Genomic DNA, 22,967 nt, shown 5'->3' with positions numbered 1-22,967 from the left:
AAGGAAAACAGTTTGAAACAAACAGATTATGGGTTTGGTATGTCAGTGTGTTCTGGGCCAGGGCCTCTGTCTTCCTACAGCAGAGTAAGGGAGAGAGACAGTGTGTGCAGATAGACAGGTTCTCTAAAGGATCATTCCACTGAGGGGCCGGTTTCCATGGCAGGGGTTGCCATGGAGAGAGGGGCCCCTGATGGTCCCACTGGGCCACTAGACAGTCAACACTCGAAAACAACACAGACACAAGGAGGACACAAGTGAGAGAGAGACAGAGAACGACAGAGCAAGAGAGAGACAGAGAGCGACAGAGAGAGAGCAAAAGAGAGGGAGAGAGCGAGACAGAGAGCGAGAGAGACAGAGCAAGAGAGAGAGCGAGAAAGGGAGAGAGACAGAGAGAGTGAGAAAGAGAAAGAGAGCGTGAGAGAGAGCGAGAAAGGGAGAGAGACAGAGAGAGTGAGAGAGAGAAAGAGAGCATGAGAGTGAGAGATATATTACTGTGCATTTTGGGAGTATAATAAACGTGTGTGTAAACGGAAAACACTAAACTATTCAGCCAGGTGAAAATAAGAATCCGAAGCTTACCGTCTCTGAAATACTACTTATCTTTCCTAAAGGAACTAGCAGTGTGTTGTTATCACCTCGGTGAACACTGACTCAATTTAACTACCATACTTTAACATAATCTGTTAAATTTCAGTATGTCAATCATTTTGGAAGAGAAACTGGCCATTCTTTCCAGTTGGCGGGTATTCCTCTCCACATGTATGTGCATCTGTCTGTCCATCTTCCAGATCCTGTCTGTCTGTCTGTTCCATGTCAGAGGATGTTCTTTAGATATTCCCTGTAAGCCCCTTTTCAGACATTTTCTCTGGTGAACACAAAGTAAAGCCTGCCTGGCGGCCGGCCAGAAGTCCCCGCCACACACTTCGCTGAAACGCCGCCACCGCCACTGCAAGAACGTCATGTACCATCAAGGCATTCATGGACTCCCATCTGTTTCTGTGTTTCACACCGGCTTAATAGAAGGACTCTGTTCCCAGTTACAACGAATTAGGGGTTTCCTCCAACTCCAAACAGTGGCTTGACACACACACACACACACACACACACACACACACATACACGCGTGTGCGTGCACGCACACACACACACTCAGAACAGATTCACAAGCATCCTAACATGTGCATATTAACATGCATGTGCAAGAACACACAAACACACGTGCGAGACGCTCTGGTTTGGTTTAGGAAGCCTCAGGCTCTGAGCAGCAATTTGCCCCAAATCCCTGGAGACTTATTTCCACCAGTGTTTCATTCCAACCCTTTCCCTTAATGGGTCAACTGACAAAACAACCCACACAAATTCATGAAAAAAAAAACCCAGCATAAAACCATGCAGAAATAGAGCAGCGCTGGATGTTCGAACAACCGGTGGAAGTCCAACAATGACGCTCATTCATTCCCTCAAGAGCTCCCTCAATACATTTCACCCAAAATATCAACCTCCGCCAAGCTGCCATTTACAAAAAAAAGAAAAGAAAAAAAAGAGGGAAGGTCAAGCTAGCAGTTTAGCCTCCACATCTGGAAGCCATAAAGGCTCAGGGCAATGCAGCTTAGCCGCTATGCTAGGCTAACGGGCAGTCCCGGCCCGTCCACGGAGAGGCGAAGGCTCATTAGTGGTTGCTTCCCGCCATTTGCCCGGGTCAGGGGTCCGTTCGGCCTGGTGAGGAGAGCAGGCCCTGCCTCCCACATCAATACGACACAGAAAATAAATCCAACCCAAGTAATTTAGCCCGACTAAACTCTGAATTTTATTTGTGCAAAAAAGGTGCAAGATTCTCCAAATCGCTTGACAAGATGACGCCCCACCCCAACTCTTTTTAAAGACCTTTCTTTTACGAATAACAGTCCATAAACGGTTGTTTCCCTCAAGAAAACTTGTGAAACAATCAGATTCCCATCATCAACAGCACCACATCTCACTTGGCAGGGTTTGTAGGGCTCAAAAGCAGATTAACATCACCTTTAATGACACGACCTTCTTCTTTTTTTTTTGGAGTGCATTAAAGTCCACAAATTGCCAACCAAGTTTCAACACCTCACAAACGTCTGAGCAGATGCTGGACCTGCTGGCAGGAGCAACAGGAAACTCCATAAGATGGTCCAAAATATGTTAACGGCACAGTTGTCAGCGTTCTCTGACGTCACCTACGGGGTGTGGAATGTGAAACAGCACATTAAAGTTGATGTGAATGTCATGACCGAGCTAAGACACACACAAAACTTCCTGTGCGTAAATATGACTATGACCATACAACATAATGTGCAAGCAGTGCCTTGCTGGGCACTTGTCCATATAAATGTGCTCCAGATAAAGCTTTCTGGAGAGGGGGAAAACAACAACAAATACAAACACAAATCAGGGATCAGGAACACTGTCATTTCATTTCATATACTTCCATATGTGAAATTACGAACACAGCAGACCAGGCTCCCCCAGCCGATCCAACGCCAGCTCTCCCAGCCAGACACCTCCAACACACCTCCCCACACTCCAGACGATGACACAAAAAAACACCACGGTCAATGCGAGGCGAGGCTGCTGCCAGACCGCCCTCGATGTTATCAGAACTGCCAGTCTGCATGGGCTAGCAGTTAGCTTACCCTGGCCCGCTTCTGCATCCTGTCAGACCGCCCTCAGTGTTTCCTCCTCGGGCACAGCTCCAGGCAGGGCCGTGGTCCCTGGGCCCACAGGACGCAGCAGACCAGGCTCTCCCAGCCGATCCAGCACCAGCTCTCCCAGCCATCAAACGAAGACAAAACTTAAACGCAGACATGGACAAAGACGCTGCGGTACTGGGTGAGGCTGCTGCAAACGTGAATTCGCACCACCATCTTCCCACACCGGAAGCAGAAAGTAACAAGTAAATACAACCAATACTACTGTGAGACAAATACAGTAACTGCACCCAGATTGGATCTACTATAGCAAAGCTAAGCTAACCTTGGTGAAGTGGATTACTATGGTGGAAAAATTTCATTTTGACCCTCAGCTGTGATGCCAGCAAACTTTTCTTTCTTACAGAGCTAGCTCAGTGTCAGTCCTCACAACACTACATTTAACATGACAGGGACACGAAGGTATGGAGCAGCTAACCTGGTTACAAAACAAGATCAGAGGGAAGAGCAGCTGCTGAGGGAGAGGAAGACAGCTAAACTGACAGAGACAGACAGATACACAGACAGACGGCTATATAATCAGATGTACTGACAGGTATATAGATTAACAGACGGCTAGAAACAAACATACAGATGGACAGAAATAGAAACAGACAGACGGAAATATTTATATTAAACAAAACGCCTTCCACCCAAGTGCCCTTTAGCAATACATAGAGGCCCTACCTGAACAGTAAATTAATTGGAGGGTGACAGCCACGTAATATAAATAAACATCCCTCAAAACCAATAAAAGAGATGTATAATGTGGGGAAAGTGACTTACTGTGTTGTCATCATCAGTAGACCGAGACATGGCTGGTTTCTACTGTATTATTTACTGTGTTCCAGTCATCTAATGAGGCAGTTTCTAATTAACTACCTGGGAGAATAGAAAACAAGTGCTGAGCTGAATACCCACATGACGGCCAAAGTATATACTATACATTACTACATTATACTACATTAATATCTTCATGGCACGAAAACATCGACTCTACTAAAAATACCGGGATATTTTCACCAAAAAAAAAAAAATCTGATGTGAATCGACTGGACAGCATTCTGGAAGAAAATGGTGGCTTTGCATGGTTGCTATGGAGATTTAGGCTGCATGAGCCAAACCCACTTTCCATCACTTCCACTGGTTGATTGAGGATGGTATAATAGATTTGCAATGCATACTTAACACGTTTAAATGGTTGTAAATACTAAACAGTATAATAGTATTGTTATCCTAGTAGTATGTAGTATGTAGTACAACATGCAGACACAGAACAGCAAGTTCTCAGCCGTTGTCAAAACTGTATTCATCATCATTCTGCTATAATGTGTGTTTTAATGTATTTGTCATTTTAACGGTTTGAAATATACTATTCCTATTCAGTATTTAATCTTCCATCTCATATCCCATCTCTTATCAACTATGTTGTGGTTGTGTGTGTGTGTGTGTGTGTGTGTTAGATATGCAGGTCAGTGGGTCAGCCGCTCTCTGGGATGTGTGTGAATTAGATTAGGCTCTCACAGTTGCAGTCAGGGTCTTAATCGGCCAGTAAAGCACAATGCTGCCATCTCCCATTAGACACCTGTGGAGGGCAACATCTCAGACAGGAGGAACAGCAGGAGACACCAAGACCGGTAGCATCTGAACCTGTGACCAGGATCACCGGCTTTCAGGGAGGCTAAAGCCCCCCCCACCCCCCCCCACACACACACACAGAGCCGAGATGAATGGTTTCCTTTCAGAACGAACACACCACAGCCACTGTGGCTGTCTGCGAGGACGTCCGTACAGAACATGCTAATGTCACACCGGCCTCAAATCCGCTCATACACACCAGCCAACCAACCAAGGAGCCAATCCTCTACCCAAACGATGTTCCATCTCAATTATTTCCCATGAAATCAAGCACCCCTTCACCTCCACCAAAAAAGCCCCACCAAGCCAAGATGGCCTGTCTCAGTTTCAACGGAGCGGTTCCGCGATCGCTGGACTTTGACGGAGCACCTAACCAGAGCTGACACTGGGAAATATACTTAACCTTCCCTCTTGCTGCGAGGGACGGATCGGGTTTCCTGGTGGTTGGAATGGCGACCAGAGCCACAGAAAACATGGAGCTCTTTGTATGTACTGTAACCACGCATGGACACAAATACAAGCACACGTGTACACATGCATTTTCCACGTCTACGCCGAAACCCAACATGGAACTCCAAATACTGCCGAACTCCAGCACTATGTTTGGATAACTGATGGGTGGCCACACACACAAGCACACACAACACACACACAGACAGACAGACGGGCACTAACACACCTGTTGTGCTGTGATTTAGGTCATTTCAATTAGTAGCAGTGATTAGAGTTGCCCCAATCTGTCCTCACATCGCTATGAGAGGCAGGTGAACCCAACAAACACCCCACCCCCACCCCCCCCATGCTGCTAATGCACTGCCAAAACCCATTTGGTCCAAGACAACAAACAGCTATTCTACACAGAAGGAGAATCTGGACCATGGCAATAACATTTCTGAGGTTAATTATCCAAAAAAAAAAAACATGCATGTTGGGGTTAATACTTCTGTCTGTGCCCCTGAGCAAGGCATGGCAAGAAAAACTGGAGTTGGTCCCCGGGGGCTACATGGCGGCTGCCCACCGCTCCTAGGATGGGTTACATGCAGAGCGTAATTTCCCCACGGGGATCAATAAAAGTAGTTAAAAACAACAACATTGTGTACATGTGAAGTGATGCACTGTCAGCAGAGACAGAACATCCCCGTCTCTCTGCACACACATCATCTTCAGACCAGCTGTATTTGTATTGTATGAATTGTAAAATCTCATCATCCATCAATGGGTCTGCTCTGATTTGGTGTCAATGAAACAAACTCCACAGCGTTTGAGTCCCATTTTAAAGCTACAACCCTGAATATCCTTTTTGTCGAGTTTACTGACATGTACGCTGATACTCAATATTATCATCTATCGCCGTTCATTGGCATCGTATCCGATTTGGATATCGTTATATTTTGTTGTCTAAATGAATGATAATGAGAATCTATGACCTAACATTTCTCACAAAATGAGGTGTGAGATATCTGAGGGAGTATTATCTGAAAGCTAGTTTTGGTTTGATACTATACTTTACATGACCAAACAGTTCAGTGTGATGAAGCTCAGCTAGCTGCATTCTTAAACATGCCATTTTTGTAATGTGTAATATGTGTAATGTGATATTTGTAATGTGATAATATTTTCCAGATCAACAAGTTCGACTCCACATCCAGATCCATTCTGTCATATCTGCTTGTTAGACACAACAACTTTACTTCTTCTTCAGACTCAGCACTACCTGTCTTCTTCCTCATTTGGCTGTTATGGTTAAGATGGAAAACACTATGCACCCTATCATTTGTCCTGGCAAAGTCCTACCAGACAACAACCATCCACATCACATACCACTGCGGTGTTCCTGATGTGGATATTGGTGAATTAGCCGTAGTGTCAAATGGGTCAGGGAAGGCGAATATCAAAACTGAGATTTGTCTGTATGTAAATCTTCAGGATTGCAGCTTCAAACAGACATCACAACATCTATGACCCGGCACAACACGCTAATATCAGCCAACCTCTAAAGCCAGAGATGAAGACACACAATCTGTGCAAACGTCCAGGAAATGTGAACCCTACTTTGTCTGAGGGGGGAATCTCCCATCGATCGTACTGTGCTGGAGCTGTTGGAGAAGGATGCAACACAGGCGTTGGGTTTCCTCTGCTTTTAGTCTGACTCGACCCCAATGGGAACAAAAGGCATAACTCAATGCAGTTTGAACTGCTCCGTCCAGCAGCCCAATGCAAACCAACACCGAGGCCAAGAGCTTGTCAAGAATGTTGTGAAGGTGAATGAAAGGAAGGACCAAACGGACGGCTGTGAAGCAGAAATATTCTGATGGGAAATTGATGAAAATATCTGCAAGCCCACATGTGAACTGCTGCTTGTTGCAGCAAGATGGCAGATGATAATTTAAGCACTCTGTGCGATTTGTGCATATTGGTTAAATTTGACCTTTTCCATAACCTTTATTTTGTCACGTCTTTTTTTTTAATGGAGAAATCAGAGTTGCAAAAACGTTAATCAGCTGAAAAAAAGCAGAGGGAAATGATGCACACAGGAAGAACTCAAGCCACCGGGCTGCCATTGTAAATAAGGATTCGTTCTTAATGACTTGCCTGCTTAAAAAAAATAAAGAAAACAAAAAGGCAGAAAATCCACTCTGAAATCCACAAACGTCATTCTGCAGAGGGTGTTTTCCTCCCCACAAGTCTTAACAGACAGAAATGAAAATGTGCTGACATAATGTTTGGTGTGAGCATCAATTAAAGAAGATTTTCACATAGGAGGGAATATTCTTAAAGGAATATTCTGGCTCCTCGTCAGCATGCGTGCTGAGGTGACACTGAAAAGACCCAGCAGAGTGTTTTCGTGGGTCTGTGCACTCAAAGATCAGACTAAATGGAAGCTCGGACATTTCCAGATCATCTGCGGATGGATGCTGAACCAAGGGATGCTCTCTTGCATTGACACCGACAAGACAGAGACGTGTATAGGTTTGGGTGCATGATCAGAAATGTATAATAAATAAGCTTACTGTTATAAAAACTGAGTAATTCAAAGACCACAATAGTCTGTCTGCCTCACCTAAAATGACATAAACAGAAAACCCCTCAATTCAAAGCTTTCAGATGCAGGCCACTGAAAATGAACGACGTAGTTAATAATGCATTATTTTTTTTTGCAATCTGTACATCTCAGCTCTGCAACCTCAGCAATGCAACCTGATGGATGCAAGGTGGCAATGACAGCAAGGACAACTGGTTGTGACAGCCAGCAAGAAAAAAAGAGGACAGGCTACCCCCACAAAGACTTACAGGACAGTGTGCGAGGCGTGGGCAAAAACCTCTGCAGCCGAAATGACCGGACTGGTCAAACCTCTCCGGGCTAAGCGAGCTGGGGTGTGAAGGGGAGTTGTGTGGACGGTGTTTGGGGGTTCAGTGAAGACCTGTTGTTTGCTGCAGTGCTGCCGGTTTCAGCACCATGCAGGCGTGGACCAGAACAAAAGACGCAGCGCTTCAGTCCGTCTCACCGGGACAATTCCGGCTCATAAAACCTCACAAGAACACATCACAGGCATAAACCCGACGGATTTATAATGCTGTAAAACGCTATCTTTGAAATGATTTAAATCAGATAAAAATCATCTGAATTGATCAAAATCATCATCCTGATGAAGACGACTGGAAATCTACCCGGCGTGCGCGCACGCAGACAGGTCGCTGAACAATACGGGATTAATGGACTGAACTGTCACCAGCAGTATATCATATATTCATATCCCGACGATGGAAACCCAGACAGAAACTTTTTACACCGAACAGATGAATGGAGTTGAACCTAACTCGATATTTTGCGGAGAATTCAAAGAGCCGTTTTGCTTATAAAACTAATTTTAAAGAAAGAAACGGCTAGTCGGGTCCTTACCTGGAGGCTTGCGGGCTGCAGAGCGGCTGTCTGGGAGAGAGCGAGCGAGCGAGTGTGCGCGCGCGCGCGCGTGAGGATGGAAGACGGACGGACTGTGGCCCCTCCCAGCGCAAACTCACTACCGTAAACACAGTGCTAGAGGCGCATTGAAATATTGTGCTCGAACTGTGGGGTGCGGGCGTGTGTGTGTGTGCGTGCGGGGGGGGCATGCACCTTACTCACGGTGCAATCAACCGTGCACGTGGCCAATTAATATCGGTAAAACGGTTGTTTCGGCCTGGTCAAACGGAGGTCTGATGAAATGACAGCACTCCGCGGCGAGGAGCAGGGGCGTGGCTGTTGCTGAGGCAAGCAAGGGAAGAGGATAGAAAAAAAGAGGCGGCGAAAGCAGGGGAAGGATGTGTAGATGCGCAGCCGCAAAAACAGGGGGAGAGGGAAAGGGAGAGAGGGGAAGAGAGGAGGGGGGGTGACAAGTGAGGGAGAAAAATGAAGTGAGACGTTATTATGTAGGGGTGGACATGGACCGAAGATAGATAGATAGATAGATAGATAGATAGATAGATAGATAGATAGATAGATAGATAGATAGATAGATAGATAGGATAGACAGATAGAAGGATAAACAAGATAAATGTAGGAGGCTTAAAAGAGGGGACGTGGGGAGGAGGGGGCAGAGATAATGAAGTAAAAATACTTTGTTTCTGTACTTTAAGTGTGTTTTTTTGGGTGTATCTCTTGTTTATTTGAACGCTTTACTCTCCAATATTTTCAAAATAAAACACCTATCTTTCCCGCTGACACAACGTTTACTTTCAGACACTGCACATCTGAATACAAAGTCTACCGTTACTCCAATAAGGAAGCTTGTAGAAGAGTAAAAGTAGACATTTTATTTAGAAAATAGTTAAGTACAAGTCACCAAAAAATGTAAACAGTCTAGTAAAGTACAGATACGTCCAAAAGATCCTGAAGTGCTGTAATGAAGTATTCTTACTTGCATACTTTCATCATGGCTGTTTAGTACTCTAAATTGTAAGTACGTACACTGACTCATGGATTTATGTCAATTATTGACTTATTAATAGCTTTGAAAAAACCGCATCTGCTAAATAAGTAAATGTGAAATGAAAATAAATACCAAATCAAATATGAAAAATTTATTTGAAGGCATGAATGCAACTTCTTCTACTTTTCATTTCTCTTCTTTCATGTCTGGATGTCTGTTTCTGATTTTCTGCACACTTTCTGTTGAGTTTTCTCTTTATCTATGTAGTTATTAGTTATTCCACTACACACCGTCACAACGTTCACTTTGTGAATAACGTCATTTTATACTTCCGCTTTGTTTGCTTTCACTGCCCCCTCCTGGCAGAAACTGAAAACTGCATCCCCCCAAATAAAAAATAAAAAAGAAGCAGCCATGAACACAGCCTTTTTTTTTTATTTTGATATACTTTATTGATCCCCGTGGAGAAATTATGCTCTGCATTAACCCATCCTAGCTGTGTAGCTAGGAGCAGTGGGCAGCCGCCATGCAGCACCCGGGGACTAACTCAGTTCTTCTTGCCATGCCTCGGTCAGGGACACAGACAGGAGTATTAACCCTAACATGCATGTCTTTTTGATGGTGGGGGAAACCGGAGCACCCGGAGAAAACCCACCGTAGGCACGGGGAGAACATGCAAACTCCACACTGAGGACGACCTGGGATGACTCCCAAGGTTGGACAACCCCGGGGTTCGAACCCAGGACCTTCTTGCTGTCAGGCGACAGCGCTAACCAGCGCTAACCAACTTATAACTTCAAATATTATAACTTCTTTATTCTCTACAGAGAAGAAATAAACATCACAAAAGACTGAAATGGAATCTAAAAGAGGTCTAGGAATATTTACTGGTGACATAGTGCCTATAGCAAAAGTTAGGCAAACCGAGACACATGTAATGTTTGGCCAGCACAGTGATCTGTGTGTTCAAATGGACGGTCTTGATAATTAGCAGGAGAATGAAAAACACATTCAATGCTGAACTACAAAAAGAAAAAGGCGAATGGATTTGACCAACAAATCTGACACACGCACGTCTTCAGCAACTTCATATACAGAACATACATATTACCACCGAGTGTGAAATTACAACAAGGACACAGTGTCAAAAGATGCCATTACTGAATGGATCTGCTCAAGACTGCTTCTAGATATGTTCAGTAAATACGATGAAAATCAAGGCACATTTCACTGAAGTACTGCTGGCAGCCAACAACTGAGGAAAAATGGTACGATCCGTCCGGGGAGGACTGAAAAGAGCTGAACGCTGTGTTTATTTTTACATTCTTAAAATCGCTAAATGTTTTTCTTCTTTTTGTTTTCATTTTCAAGACATGCTAAGCTCATTTTAACTTCAGAGTCCTGCTTACATGGATCGCTCTAACAGATTAGTGACTGTGATTTGAGTTTTTCAGTTTCTCTTCAGGTTTATGAGTTGCTTCGCACCTAAAAATACACCATTAGTGCCAAGTACAATTTTTCATGGATTTCGCTGAAGTTTAAAAACAGAAATACATTTTCAGCCAGCTGTATTGACTCTGAGGTTATGACGGCAGTAAGATCCAATTCCCTGCCTCAGCGCTAGTAGACAGAAAGTTGGATCAGTTCATCTGGACACAACGTTTATTTATTATGCACTCTATGTATTAGTGACATACTCTATGTATTAGTGACATACTCTATGTATTAGTGACATACTCTATGTGCGGGCGATATGGGTTCGTGCCCCGGCCACGGCAGTTCCTGTGGTTGCCTCCCGAATTCGCTACACAGTCACTGTATTGTTTATAAGGGTGGGGGTAGCTGCAGTCACTGTATTGTTTATAAGGGTGGGGACACGTGCAGTCACTGTATTGTTTATAAGGGTGGGGGTACCTGCAGTCACTGTATTGTTTATAAGGGTTAGGGGTACCTGCAGTCACTGTATTGTTTATAAGGGTTAGGGGTACCTGCAGTCACTCTATTGTTTATAAGGGTGGGGACACCTGCAGTCACCGTATTGTTTATAAGGGTGGGGACACCTGCAGTCACTGTATTGTTAATAAGGGTGGGGACACCTGCAGTCACTGTATTGTTTATAAGGGTGGGGACACCTGCAGTCAGGTGAGACTGAAGAGGTCACTTAAATGATGATGAAACGATTCTCTCAATAAACCTTGTGTCCAGATGAACCGATTCACCTTTCTGTGAGTTTCTTACCTGAATTATTCAGCATGCCTGAAGACATGAAGCACTAACAGTTATTTCATACAGAAGTAATATCAACCCAGCACACCCACACACCCGGCGTTTGCTGCACAACAATCATTCACGTGTGTAAGAAATGTCTGACATTTTCCCACTTTTCCCCCAGGGATTCTCTCATTCTCAAGACCTGGAAATGTTCGAACTTGTGTTCCAATGTATTTTCAGACTTTCCAGATCAATGTGAGAAGACTAAATGGGGACCTGAGGGAAAACCAGATGCCCCCCCCCCCCCCCCCCCCAGGTCAACCCTCCACTGTGAATAAAGATCCACCTCTTATTTCTGGCTGATGATGCTGCGAGCGATCAGCTCCTTCATGATCTCGTTGGTGCCTCCGTAAATGGGCTGGATACGAGAGTCAACGAACGCCCTGGAAGGTGAGAGACAGAGAGAACCAGACGGGGGGAGAGAGAGAGGGAGAGACACAGAGCATTGCACCATTACCTGCTTGCATCAAACCTGTTTCCCACCTGCTTCTTTATTGAACCTTGAGAAACATTTCAATGTCTTTTTTTTTAAATTATTGACTTTTGACGATCATCGTCATTAATGACACGATTCTGTTTCTTGGTCTTTCCAATGAAGGGCAACACAGCACCCCTGTGGTTTGCTGCCATGCTGAAATTATGGCAAAAATTACCCATAATACCTTGCAAAAAAGAGCTTGCACAGACCAAATAAGAAAAGACAACAACAATAAGCTGGAAAAGGTGTTTCCATGCTTTAGTATCCTGGCTACTGTCCACATATGCATTAGGTTTTATCCTGGTTTCTCCTAACCATGCCCTGTTGACATGCACCAACTCACACACAGGATCTGACTGACGAGATTTTAGTTAAATCTCAACGAAGCTTGTGGAGTGTGAACCTGGATGCACATGGCTCTGCATGGCTCATGGTATACCAGAGATCCCGGTCCAAATCTCTAGTGCCCGCTAGTGTCACTCACTTGGCGATGGGGTATTCCCACATGTATCCCCAGCCTCCGTGGAGCTGCAGACACTGGGTGGCCACCTTGTTCTGGAGGTCCGATGCCCTGGGGGAATGGACAAGATGAATAATAAACCAGAATCAAAGTGCAGATCTGTTTTTAACTGCCAAGTAACTTTGCCCATATATGTGATGTGATGTGATGTGATGTGATGTGGTGCTCCTATGAAACACATCCAACATAAGATATTACAGCAGAATATCGACATTGATGTGTGTAATCTCAGTTATCAATATTATATCCATAATTAACAATATTACTAATATCATCATCATTATTATTATCCTTTATAGGGGGAATGGAAATGGGAGGATGGTGCTCAATAACAGCAACAGGGTACGGATGTTACAGGAAGGAACGACACAGCATAGAAACCGACCGGGCGCCACCTTGAATTGGACAGGAGCACCGGCGGTTCAGAGTGCCATGCCATTACAAGAGACCGCTCTGTAACAGAGTTTGACCAGACGGTGTCGATCAACAACCACGCATCCTGTCAATTTGTCCGTCAGAATAACCGTGTTTCCATCGTATTATCTTTATGCCAATTTGGAAGTTACTTAGTGTCCAAAAAAAAAAAAAAAGTCCCAAACGTCATGAAAAAGCTTGGAGGAGGACAGAATGATGAAGAGAAGGGGCATCCAAGAAGAGGCGTCCAGGTGGCGTGGCGGTCTAATTCCGTTGCCTACCAACACGAGAATCGCAGGTTCAAATCCCCGTTACCTCTGGCTTGGTCAGGCATCCCTACAGACACAATTGGCCGTGTCTGTGGGTGGGAAGCCGGATGTGGGTATGTGTCCTAGTCACTGCTCTAGCGCCTGCTCTGGTCGGTTGGGGCGCCTGTTCGGGGGAGAGGGGGAATAGCGTGATCCTCCCACACGCTACATCCCCCTGATGAAACTCCTCACTGTCAGGTGAAAAGAAGCGGCTGGTGACTCCACATGTATCGGAGGAGACATGTGGTAGTCTGCAGCCCTCCCCAGATCAGCAGAGGGGGTGGAGCAGCGACCGGGATGGCTCGGAAGAGTGGGGTAATTGGCTGGATGCAATTGGGGAAAACAAAGAGGGGGAGAAAAAATAATGACAAAGAGAAATAATGTAGAATCATCAACTGAACTGTTGACGATGTTGATGATCTGCACACAAGGGGTTGAATAAAATCCTTAAACTAAACTTTGCTGAATGTTTGGATGTAAACATGACCGTTGATACTGAAAACTCACCATCTTAAACCTACTCGGGAGTCTAGACAAAGAGCATCGGCTAGCTGGTTTTACTGAGCACACAGGACCCACATGACTTGATATGCACAGCACCAGAACACTGCATCCAGTAAAACTACATGACCACTGGTGGTTGGTGGACGTGAAGGCTGTGTCCTCACCAGAACTTGGCCATGGAGGCAGTGGAGGAGTCCAGCCGTTTGCTGGCGTGGAGCTGCAGACAGCTGTCCACGAAGGCCCGGCCAACACAGATGTCCGTCTTCAGCTCCGCTAGTTTGTGTTGCACCGTCTTGAAAATAAGAAGACGAGATTCAGACGTCAAGTGCTGCACGGATTCAAGCATCAATCATTAGTCACTGTTGAGCAGAATAAAATAAAGAGTAGAATAAACAGAACCGAGTGTTTTCACTTATTTTGAGGATGCTGACTGGCTAGAAAGGCTAAACTGATGCAGTGACTGGGACACCAGATCACTCCACTACAAAAAATACAGACACGAAAAGCATTTGATCATAAATGAAGGATGGACATTTTATTTTTCTTCAACAAGTTAAAGGAAAATAAAACTGGAAGCTATGTGACTTGTCTCCAACCTGCCTTTGTCTTGAATGAAGATATATAGATATATGTTTAAAATATGGCCCACCTCTTTAAAACCATCTGGACGCAAAGGGACCAAAAAAAAAAATCTCAGAAAAGTAGTTTTGTGTTAAACAACTGAAGTTATAGCATATCACTGGAAGGTTTTCCTTTCTGGTTATGAAAAAATAGGGGTTTTAGGCTGAGTAACAAATGAAATGACAAGTTTTGATTTTTTTTTGTACTGTAGTACCATCAGCACTTCACCAGTTCAGCATCATAAAGATGATTCAACTTTCTATCTATATTCTTATAGATAGAAAGTTAAATGTGCTGTCATTTTTTGTCTTTTTTGATTTTTTCCCTCTTTTTCTCCCCAATTGTAACTTGGCCAATTACCCCACTCTTCTGAGCCGTCCCGGTCTCTGTTCCACCCCCTCCGCTGTTCTGGGAAGGGCTGCAGACTACCACATGCCTCCTCCCATACATGTGGAGTCACCAGCTGCTTCTTTTCACCTGACAGTGAGGAGTTTCACCAGGGGGACGTAGCACATGGGAGGATCACGCTATTCCCCCCAGTCCCCACCCCCGAACAGGCACCCCGACCAAGCAGAGGAGGCGCCAGTGCAGCGACCAGGACACATACCCACATACGGCTTCCCACCCACAGACACAGCCAATTGTGTCTGTAGGGACGCTCAACCAAGTTGGGGTCACATGGGGATTCGAACAAGCGATCCATGCTGTAATTTTATAAATTTTGCATCTATAACCAGCAGTGTTTTTACTTTTGGTGCTTTCTTGATGACAGCAGCAAAGATTAAAGTTCATTTGACATGACTCTTGCTGGGAAATAATCTATAAAAAAGTCTGAATTTATACAAACGCAGAGAAAACTGACAGATAAGGGCCATTGGGTGCTGTTCAGACCTGCAGGTTAGCAATGGTTTTTCCGAACGCCTTCCGCTGCAACACGTAGCTCCTGGTCTCCTCAAACATGAACTCACAGCTGGCGATGGCCATGTCGGCGATCAGCAGACGCTCCTGCGTAGGAACCCACAAAATAACCAGTCAGCCATCCGGTTTACTGAGTGGAAATACCATCAAGTCTTCTCACTCCTGTATTTCTCTCACCTGCGGCAGCTCATTCATGAGGTAGTAAAAGCCCTTGTTGACCTCTCCCAGCAGAGCATTGGCCGGCAGACGCACGTCCTCGAAGAACAGCTCTGCCGTGTCCTGATGGGAAGTGATGAAGCAGCTAAATTAACGATAACTTACAGTCAAACACAAAATACAAACTGTAATGCCCATACTGGCTGCATTTAGGACTCTCAGCACCAAAGCATGTGTGTGATGGAAATGTGAAATGTGAGCAAATTTTGAACAGTAATTGAAATGCCCATAATTCTGTTACATTTTAACTCATTAACACATCTGTCCGAGCTCAAAGTGATTGCAAAAGTAGAATAAATTTAAATTACAAGATCACAGACATTAAGATAATCCTTATGAAGGAGCGCAATGGTCAGCTGTACTACCCAGATGTACCCAAATATTCCAGCTGCTCCAATAATAATGTATGACAGCATGAGTACTACAGGTCTTTGTTGTAGCAACATAAAGTAGGAAGATGGCAACGCGAACTTATGTTTGCGGCGGCCTCACCCAGTACCGACTACGCAGTGTCTTTGTCCATGTCTACGTCTGCGTGTAAGTTTGTGTCATTGTGTTTTTTTGGGTTTTTTTTATCGTCGATTTTTTTCGTTTAATGGCTGGGGGAGCTGATGTTGGATCGGCTGAGAGAGCTTGGTCCACTGCATCCTGTTGTCCCAGGGACAACGGCCCTGCCCGGAGCTGCAGCCGAGAGGAAACACTGAGGTGTGTTGAGGGCGTCTGGCTGGGAGAGCTGGCGTTGGATCGGCTGAGGGAGCCTGGTCTGCTGTGTCCTGTGCACCCAAGGACCACGGCCCTGCCTGGAACTGCGCCTGAAGAGGAAGCACCGAGGGCGGTCTGACAGGACGGGGAAGCGGGGCAGGCTAAGCTAACTGCTAGCCCATGCAGACCAGCAGTTCCGACAGTCCTCCTGGCTGGCGTTCGTTCTCCTGGACAGTGGAATTTTTTGGACTGTGGCACTGAATGGACTGTGTTGTTAACTGTGTGTTTTGTTTTATTTTTTATTTTTTATTTTTTTGCTTTGTTCTCTGTTTTTGTGTGCTTTTGGTGGCGTCATTTTGGGAAATTCTAGATATGTGTTTTTATCTTTTGTGTTGCACTGCTGTGGGCTGGGAGAAGTGAAATTTCGTTTCTTTTGTGTATGCAAGCACATGATAGAAATGACAATAAATTGTTCCTGGTTGCTGATAAAGACCAGAAACTCATTCCAAATATGACTGGAAAGCCTTCATGCATAGTACTACCTGTGCCTTCAGGCCAATTTTCTCCAGCTTGCGTCCTTTGTGGAAGCCTTTCATGCCGTCCTCCACCAGGAACAGACTGATGCCGTGAGCTGCCGCCTTCGCCTCCCGGTTGGTCACGGTCACCACGATGACCAGGTCGCTCATCCAGCCGTTGGTGATAAAAACCTCGAGAGACGAGATTGAAGAGAGAACAGTAAGTCTCCCAAATATCCTGGCAGCTCAACCACATGGGTACATAAAAAATGACTGTGGCTGCATTAATCAAACAATACACCCTATATATTCACTGTCTTTATCAGCCTCTCATAATAAAGACTAATTAACCAAACCTGAATGTCCCTTGTCCCTTATGTTTAGAGATCGTTTGGATGACTTGGACAATTGCTTTTTTGTTTTGTTTGTTTTGCTGTACCTTGTTGCCGTTAAGAATCCAGTCACTGCCGTCTTTCTTGGCATATGTCCTTACACCTTGGAGGTCACTGGGGGTCAAAATGAGACAAAGGATAACAAAAAATATCTAACCATTTCAAGTACAATGTAAGAATGAGTAACTCAGTGTTCAGCATTCTTCAAGTTCCTCTCAAATGGACCACAGTTTTTCCTCCTACTATGAACTGCTTCCAGTTCTTTAGTCAAATGCTGCCTGATAAGCCTCATGCCCACTGAACACATATAGAACAAGTCAAGTGAGGGCAAATTCACCAAGTCCACACTTGCTTGGTTTCTATAACAGCACTTCACCTCTGTGACACAGAATCATAACCACAAACTGATTATCAACTACATGTGGTGCATTCTTCTATGATGGATCTCGTACCTGCCCGCTCCCGGTTCTGTCATGGCGATGGCACCGATGCATTTCCCGGCGGCCATGCGGGGGATGAAGTGCTGGATCTGTTCTGTGGTGCCGTAGTTGCTGATGTAAGGCATGACGATTTCTGAGTGCAGCGCAAAGCCTGGACCAGAGCAGTTGGAGTACATCCTGAGAAACAACGTAAAACTTTTACACGCTGCAAAGAAATATTTCATTCTCTGAGTTTCTATGAGGTCACTTTAGATCTGAAAGAAACTAGAGCTATGTTAACATGCAGGGGAGCGCCAATGATTTTTGTCTGCTGCCCTTACTGTTTGCTGCAGTCTGTTCCTATCCTGTTTTGTTGCTGCTCTGAAACAGACCATAATGGATGTGCACAGGACAAACTCAGTGACTGTGGTGCAGAACTGGCTCAACAGCTCATGTGGCAGGCCAAATTTCCTCAACTGCCGCAAAAAGAACATTCTCTGCTGGGCTTTTTTGAGGATGGAGTTGATGTTGGTCTCCCACTTCAGGTCTTTGGATATGGTAGTCCCCGGAAACTTGAAGGTCTCCACGGTTGACACAGGGCTGTTGGATATTGTGAGGGGGAGCCGTGCTGAGAGGTGTCTCCTGAACTCCACTGTCATCTCCACAGTTTTGAGCATGTTCAGCTTCAAGTTGTTCTGACTTCACCAGAGTACCAGCTGCTCAACCTCTCGCCGATATGCAAACTCAACACCATCCTGGCTGAGTTCGATGACCATAGTGTCGTCCACAACAGCTGTTTAACAGCTGTGTCCTTGTAGGTGCAGTCATTGGTGTGGAGGGAGAAGAGCAGTGGGAGAGGGTAAAGCCCTGGCCAGCACCACTGTTGACTACCAGTATACCATAAGTAAATTCCCTCAGCTTCAGCTGCTGTTTCCTGCCTGTCAGGAAGCTGGTGATCCATTGACAGATGGCGGTGATACAGTGAGCTGGGAGAGTTTGGAGAAGAGGATTTCTTGAATGATGGTGTTGGATGCCGAGCCCAAGTCCACAAACAGGATCCTTGCATATGTCGCTCGCTGGGCAGTCAAGGTGTTGCGAGATGTCGTGCAGTCCCATGTTGACTGCACCATCCACTTACCTGTTTGCCCGGTAGGCAAACTGCAGGGGGTCCAGCAAGTGTCTTGGGACATTCTTCAGGTGGGCCAACACCAGTCATTCAAAAGGATCACCTGACACCTGAACCTCAGCTACCAGGGCAGCTGACTTGCCATAATAAACAACTCAATGAATAACTACTGTGCTTATTATGATGCTTAATATAGAAAGGTGTATTTCTTTTAAGTTTATTCTTTTATGTTTGTTTTTTTTGTGTGACACTTGCCCCCAGGGCCCGTCTGCTGGCCACAGGGCCCTATGCCACCGCAAAGGCCGCTTATTAGCTCAGCCAGCTCTGTCCTGGAGAGAGATCCCTCCTCTGACACTCTTCCTGAGTGTCACTTTCAAATTTTTTCCAAAAACTTTTTTCTCTGGAGTTTTACTTCATTTCAGTCAAGGTCTAAGGAAAAAGATTGTCGTCATTTCTACCAGTTTCCCACCATGGGAATGTAATGCCCTCTGATAATGGAGCTGTGAGGCCTATACTAATAAACTTGATCTATCTAAACACATTAACCTAAAATTAAGTTCACACATCCTTTGAACTTTTGTTGTTTTGTGTACCTTTCATGCTTCCTAATGGAAAATACTTTTCAGAAATATTCTATCAAATAAATGCATGTTAAGGAAAACTCACTGTTCTTCCCAAACGATGGCAGCAGACATCAGGTCTCCCCCAATGCCGCCGTGCTCCTCCGGAGTGAAAACTCCCAGCAGGCCTTGCACTCCGGCCTTCTCCCACACTTCCCTGCTCACCTGACCGGCCTTCTCCCACCTGGGACCGGAAATTAAAACAGAGGTTAACGATGGAGAAGGTTTGTTTAGGGAGCAGACGGTTCCCCTAAGATGGCTTTTAATTCACACAGCTTCACCAACAAAATGCAAGACCTGAATTCTTGGTAGTTAACTGGATATCATGCCTTTAACATGAAGCTATAGTGTCCTGCAGGGGTCATGAAACGTTTTCATTTCAAGAACCCCCAAAAAGACACACATTAGTTCATACATGCCTATTTTGTGGGGATTTTATCCAGGAAAACTTCATATGGGAAGATATTCATGTTGATTTACTAATGACCGTCATAACTGTCGACTGAAGGAAAAGACTTGTGTAAATCATTATCATAATAAGTCACCCTTTCAAATTAAACGGAAAACCTTCTCATGAAAATTAAAGAGCCCTTATTATGCCATATCCCAGTTTAATATATTCATTTTTGTGGCCGATTTACAAACATTTGAATGTTTGTAAATAGGAATGTACAGCTGTGCAGGCTGTGTGTGCAGCACCTCATGCTCACGTAGCTTGAAACGGGCCATTTTGGCTTCCGCACCCCCCCCCCCCTCCAACCTGCTGTTTCCTCTGAACCAGGCCCACTCTGTTGTGATGGGCCAACCGCTTAGAGCGGTACCATTCAATTCAGCAGAAAACACTGAACATTTTTTATGTATAACATGTTTGTTTCAAATTGTGGGATCGAACACAGAAATAGAGCCATTTGCTAGCAGATCCCCACAAAAATGTCTTGCTCTGCAAGCATTTTAAAGGTGTCTTCATTCCCAAATTTTGAAACAAATATACACATGTTATACATGTTCATATAATGTATGTTCAGCATTTTCAGCTGAATCAAATGGTACCAGGGTCAAAACAATTTGATCTCTACATTTGTCGCTATGACCCTTGGAGCGGCCAGGGGTACACTTCATATCAGGGGATACATATCTTTGCACGACACCAGCTTCCACTTCTTATTTGAAGCTTCCCGCTTCTGGGCTACCCAGCTTTGATTAAGGGTGGGCCAAACTAGCTGGTAGGCTGGCATTATGAAATTGTGTTACATAGTGACACAGATGAGTAATGGAAGAAAAAGCTGGACTACAAATGAGGCACTTCAGGCAGTTCAGGGTTGGTGTTTTCTGTCAGACAGAATGACTTTGGCGTGGACTTTGGGTTTTGTAACTCCGCAGACATTTTACATGCACCTCCCAGCTATATAACACACTAAGGACAGGGGAAAAACCCAAAAAGAATAACGTGAGCTCTTTAAAACATATTGGCATGAAATGATTCATCATTTTGCTGGGAAGCCCGTGGAAACCTCCTGGAGGTCTGCAGTACGTACTCCTTGTGGTGGGGCACCACCTCCTCCTGGAAGAAGCGGCGTACGTTCTGTCTGAAGAGGTCATGGTCCTCAGTGAAGATGCGCCGCGTCCCGATATCCATCAGGTTCTTGGCGTTGGACGTCTCTTGACGGGCAGGATGGGAACCGTCCACATGCGTGGGAGCCTGGCTGTGCTGTAGTCTGACAAATGAAGATAAAGAAATTCAATATCCCCCCTAAGATTTAAAGTCAAAGCATGGAAACTTGATTTCTGTTTCAATTCTAATTTCTACCGGTCAGGTTATAAAGAAAAGATATTAAAAAGATATGTCTTTAAGTAAACACTAACTGGCAATGTGCGGTTGACCAATTACAGCTTCTTGTCTGTTCCACTTAAGAGTATTTTATTTTGATTCATAGCCTTCTATTTTATTACTCTGGAATAGATAAGATATAGATAGATAAATATATATATATACCTCTCTCTCTCTCTCTCTCTCTCTCTCTCTCTCTCACACACACACACACACACACACACACACACCCCCCCTACCTGGCGGACGTCACAACATAATTGGGTTAAAGGTCACTGTGGCCCACTTTGAAGAGGAGTCATTTTAAAAACTCGACCCGACAAACTGACACTGACTTAACTTTATTTTTTTAATGACTTTTTTTGCCTTCAAACTGATCATTTTACTTTTGATAAAAGCAAGTTCTGTAAGCACTGGAATCACTTAGAGTAAGACTGAATATAGAAGAATAAAATGGCGTTGTCAAATTCCAACAAAAAATAAGAAGACAGAAATCCGAACTACCGTAGACTGATAAACGAACCTGGATCGTCCTGCAGACACAACTTGTCCATTTCTGGCAGCAGATAAACAAATTCTGACGGTTCTCTGAACAAACATGTCTCCTCTCCCTGCTCAGCGCTGTACACACCGCCCCCGCCGCTACCGCACCCGCTACCGCTCACACAACACCGCCAAATCCGCTTCCCTTTCTTCTACTACTGATTATCCACTTTATCACAAATGAGAAATAACTTTCTAGCGCATTAGCGCCACTTACTGGGCCGGAGGATGGATCGGTGAATTACAGCGACACTTTTTTTCCTTTGTGTGCAAAAGCATTTAATTACAGGAAATCATTAAAAAGGGAGAAAACTGGTGAAACTTGAGAAGTGATTTATTTTCGTCCAGGACGAGATGTTAAGTTTATTTTCACACTTCACAACAACAGTGGTGAGCGACGACAGATTGATAAGCTTTACACTTTCCAATAACGCCACAGGGTGGCGTCTTTTCTCCACTGTTTCCATATAGCGCGCACCATAAACCCTGCATCATTTCTCCCATTTTCTGCCCAACGTTCATACTGCAACCAAACAAAAATAAAAAATAAAAAAATACCACAACCAGGGATAATGAAACAAAAATGTAGTCTTTCATCAGAAAAACGGCGTTTTCATAAAAAAAATCTTCTTGATAATGGAAGAAAACTACAGTTGCTAGGTCTGAAATATCTCAGAGTTGGACTTGTGACGGTGGCTGCTGCAGAGTAACCTTTTGACGCATCCTGCATCAGAACAGAACATATGCTGTACCATGACATACACGACACACTGTCACTGACACTGTACACTGAATATGAAGACAAATAAAATGACTTTCTGTGAGTTTTTAAATCATTAAACAAGTTGTGTTTGACAGCTGTGTTACAGGGAATAAACCCCCACAAATAACTTGATGTGGCTTTAAACAACTACATGAAACTACATGGCATACTTCACTGCATTACGGAACAGATGTTTTGTGGGGTTTTCCTTTCTGACTTTGAAAGAAGTAAGAATTATTAATAATAATGTAACCGGTTATTTTCTTGCCCGGTGTGGGATTCGAGACGGGTTGTACTGCACCACAAGGCGACATCACTAACCGCTCGGCTAAAAGGTCAGACCCGTTAAGCATCAGTAGTTTACACTGATACCAGAATAAAGTGCATTACAGAAAAGAGAAAAGATAAAAGCATGTACAACTTTTTTCAGATCGGCAATTGATAAAAATGACCTAATTTTGGAAATTAGCTTGAGCTGGAGAAAGCACGACTGAACAATATGTTTGATTTAATTATCTAAAACCGAGGTTAGCATCGAATATTACCCCAA

The 22,967-nt window shown here is 44.5% G+C and overlaps 1 protein-coding gene across 1 annotated transcript; it reads right to left on the bottom strand.

Annotated features, from left to right (window-relative positions):
* Window positions 1-9,144: 9,144 nt before the first annotated feature.
* On the bottom strand, window positions 9,145-21,764 carry acadl (acyl-CoA dehydrogenase long chain). Its single transcript, XM_056301606.1, has 11 exons — window positions 21,635-21,764; window positions 20,819-20,998; window positions 19,330-19,467; window positions 17,571-17,735; window positions 17,166-17,232; window positions 16,754-16,918; window positions 15,471-15,572; window positions 15,267-15,380; window positions 13,919-14,046; window positions 12,493-12,579; window positions 9,145-11,913 (listed from the first exon to the last, which is right to left on the bottom strand). Exons 1-11 carry the CDS (start codon window positions 21,709-21,711, stop codon window positions 11,820-11,822), a joined length of 1,317 nt encoding a protein of 438 aa, XP_056157581.1. The 5' UTR covers window positions 21,712-21,764; the 3' UTR covers window positions 9,145-11,819.
* Window positions 21,765-22,967: the final 1,203 nt, after the last annotated feature.

The sequence above is a fragment of the Lampris incognitus genome, chromosome 21, assembly GCF_029633865.1.
Source record: "Lampris incognitus isolate fLamInc1 chromosome 21, fLamInc1.hap2, whole genome shotgun sequence".
NCBI classification, from domain to species: domain Eukaryota; kingdom Metazoa; phylum Chordata; class Actinopteri; order Lampriformes; family Lampridae; genus Lampris; species Lampris incognitus.
Note: the sequence above shows the minus strand (reverse complement) of the source record. Positions and strands in the feature narration are given on the sequence as shown.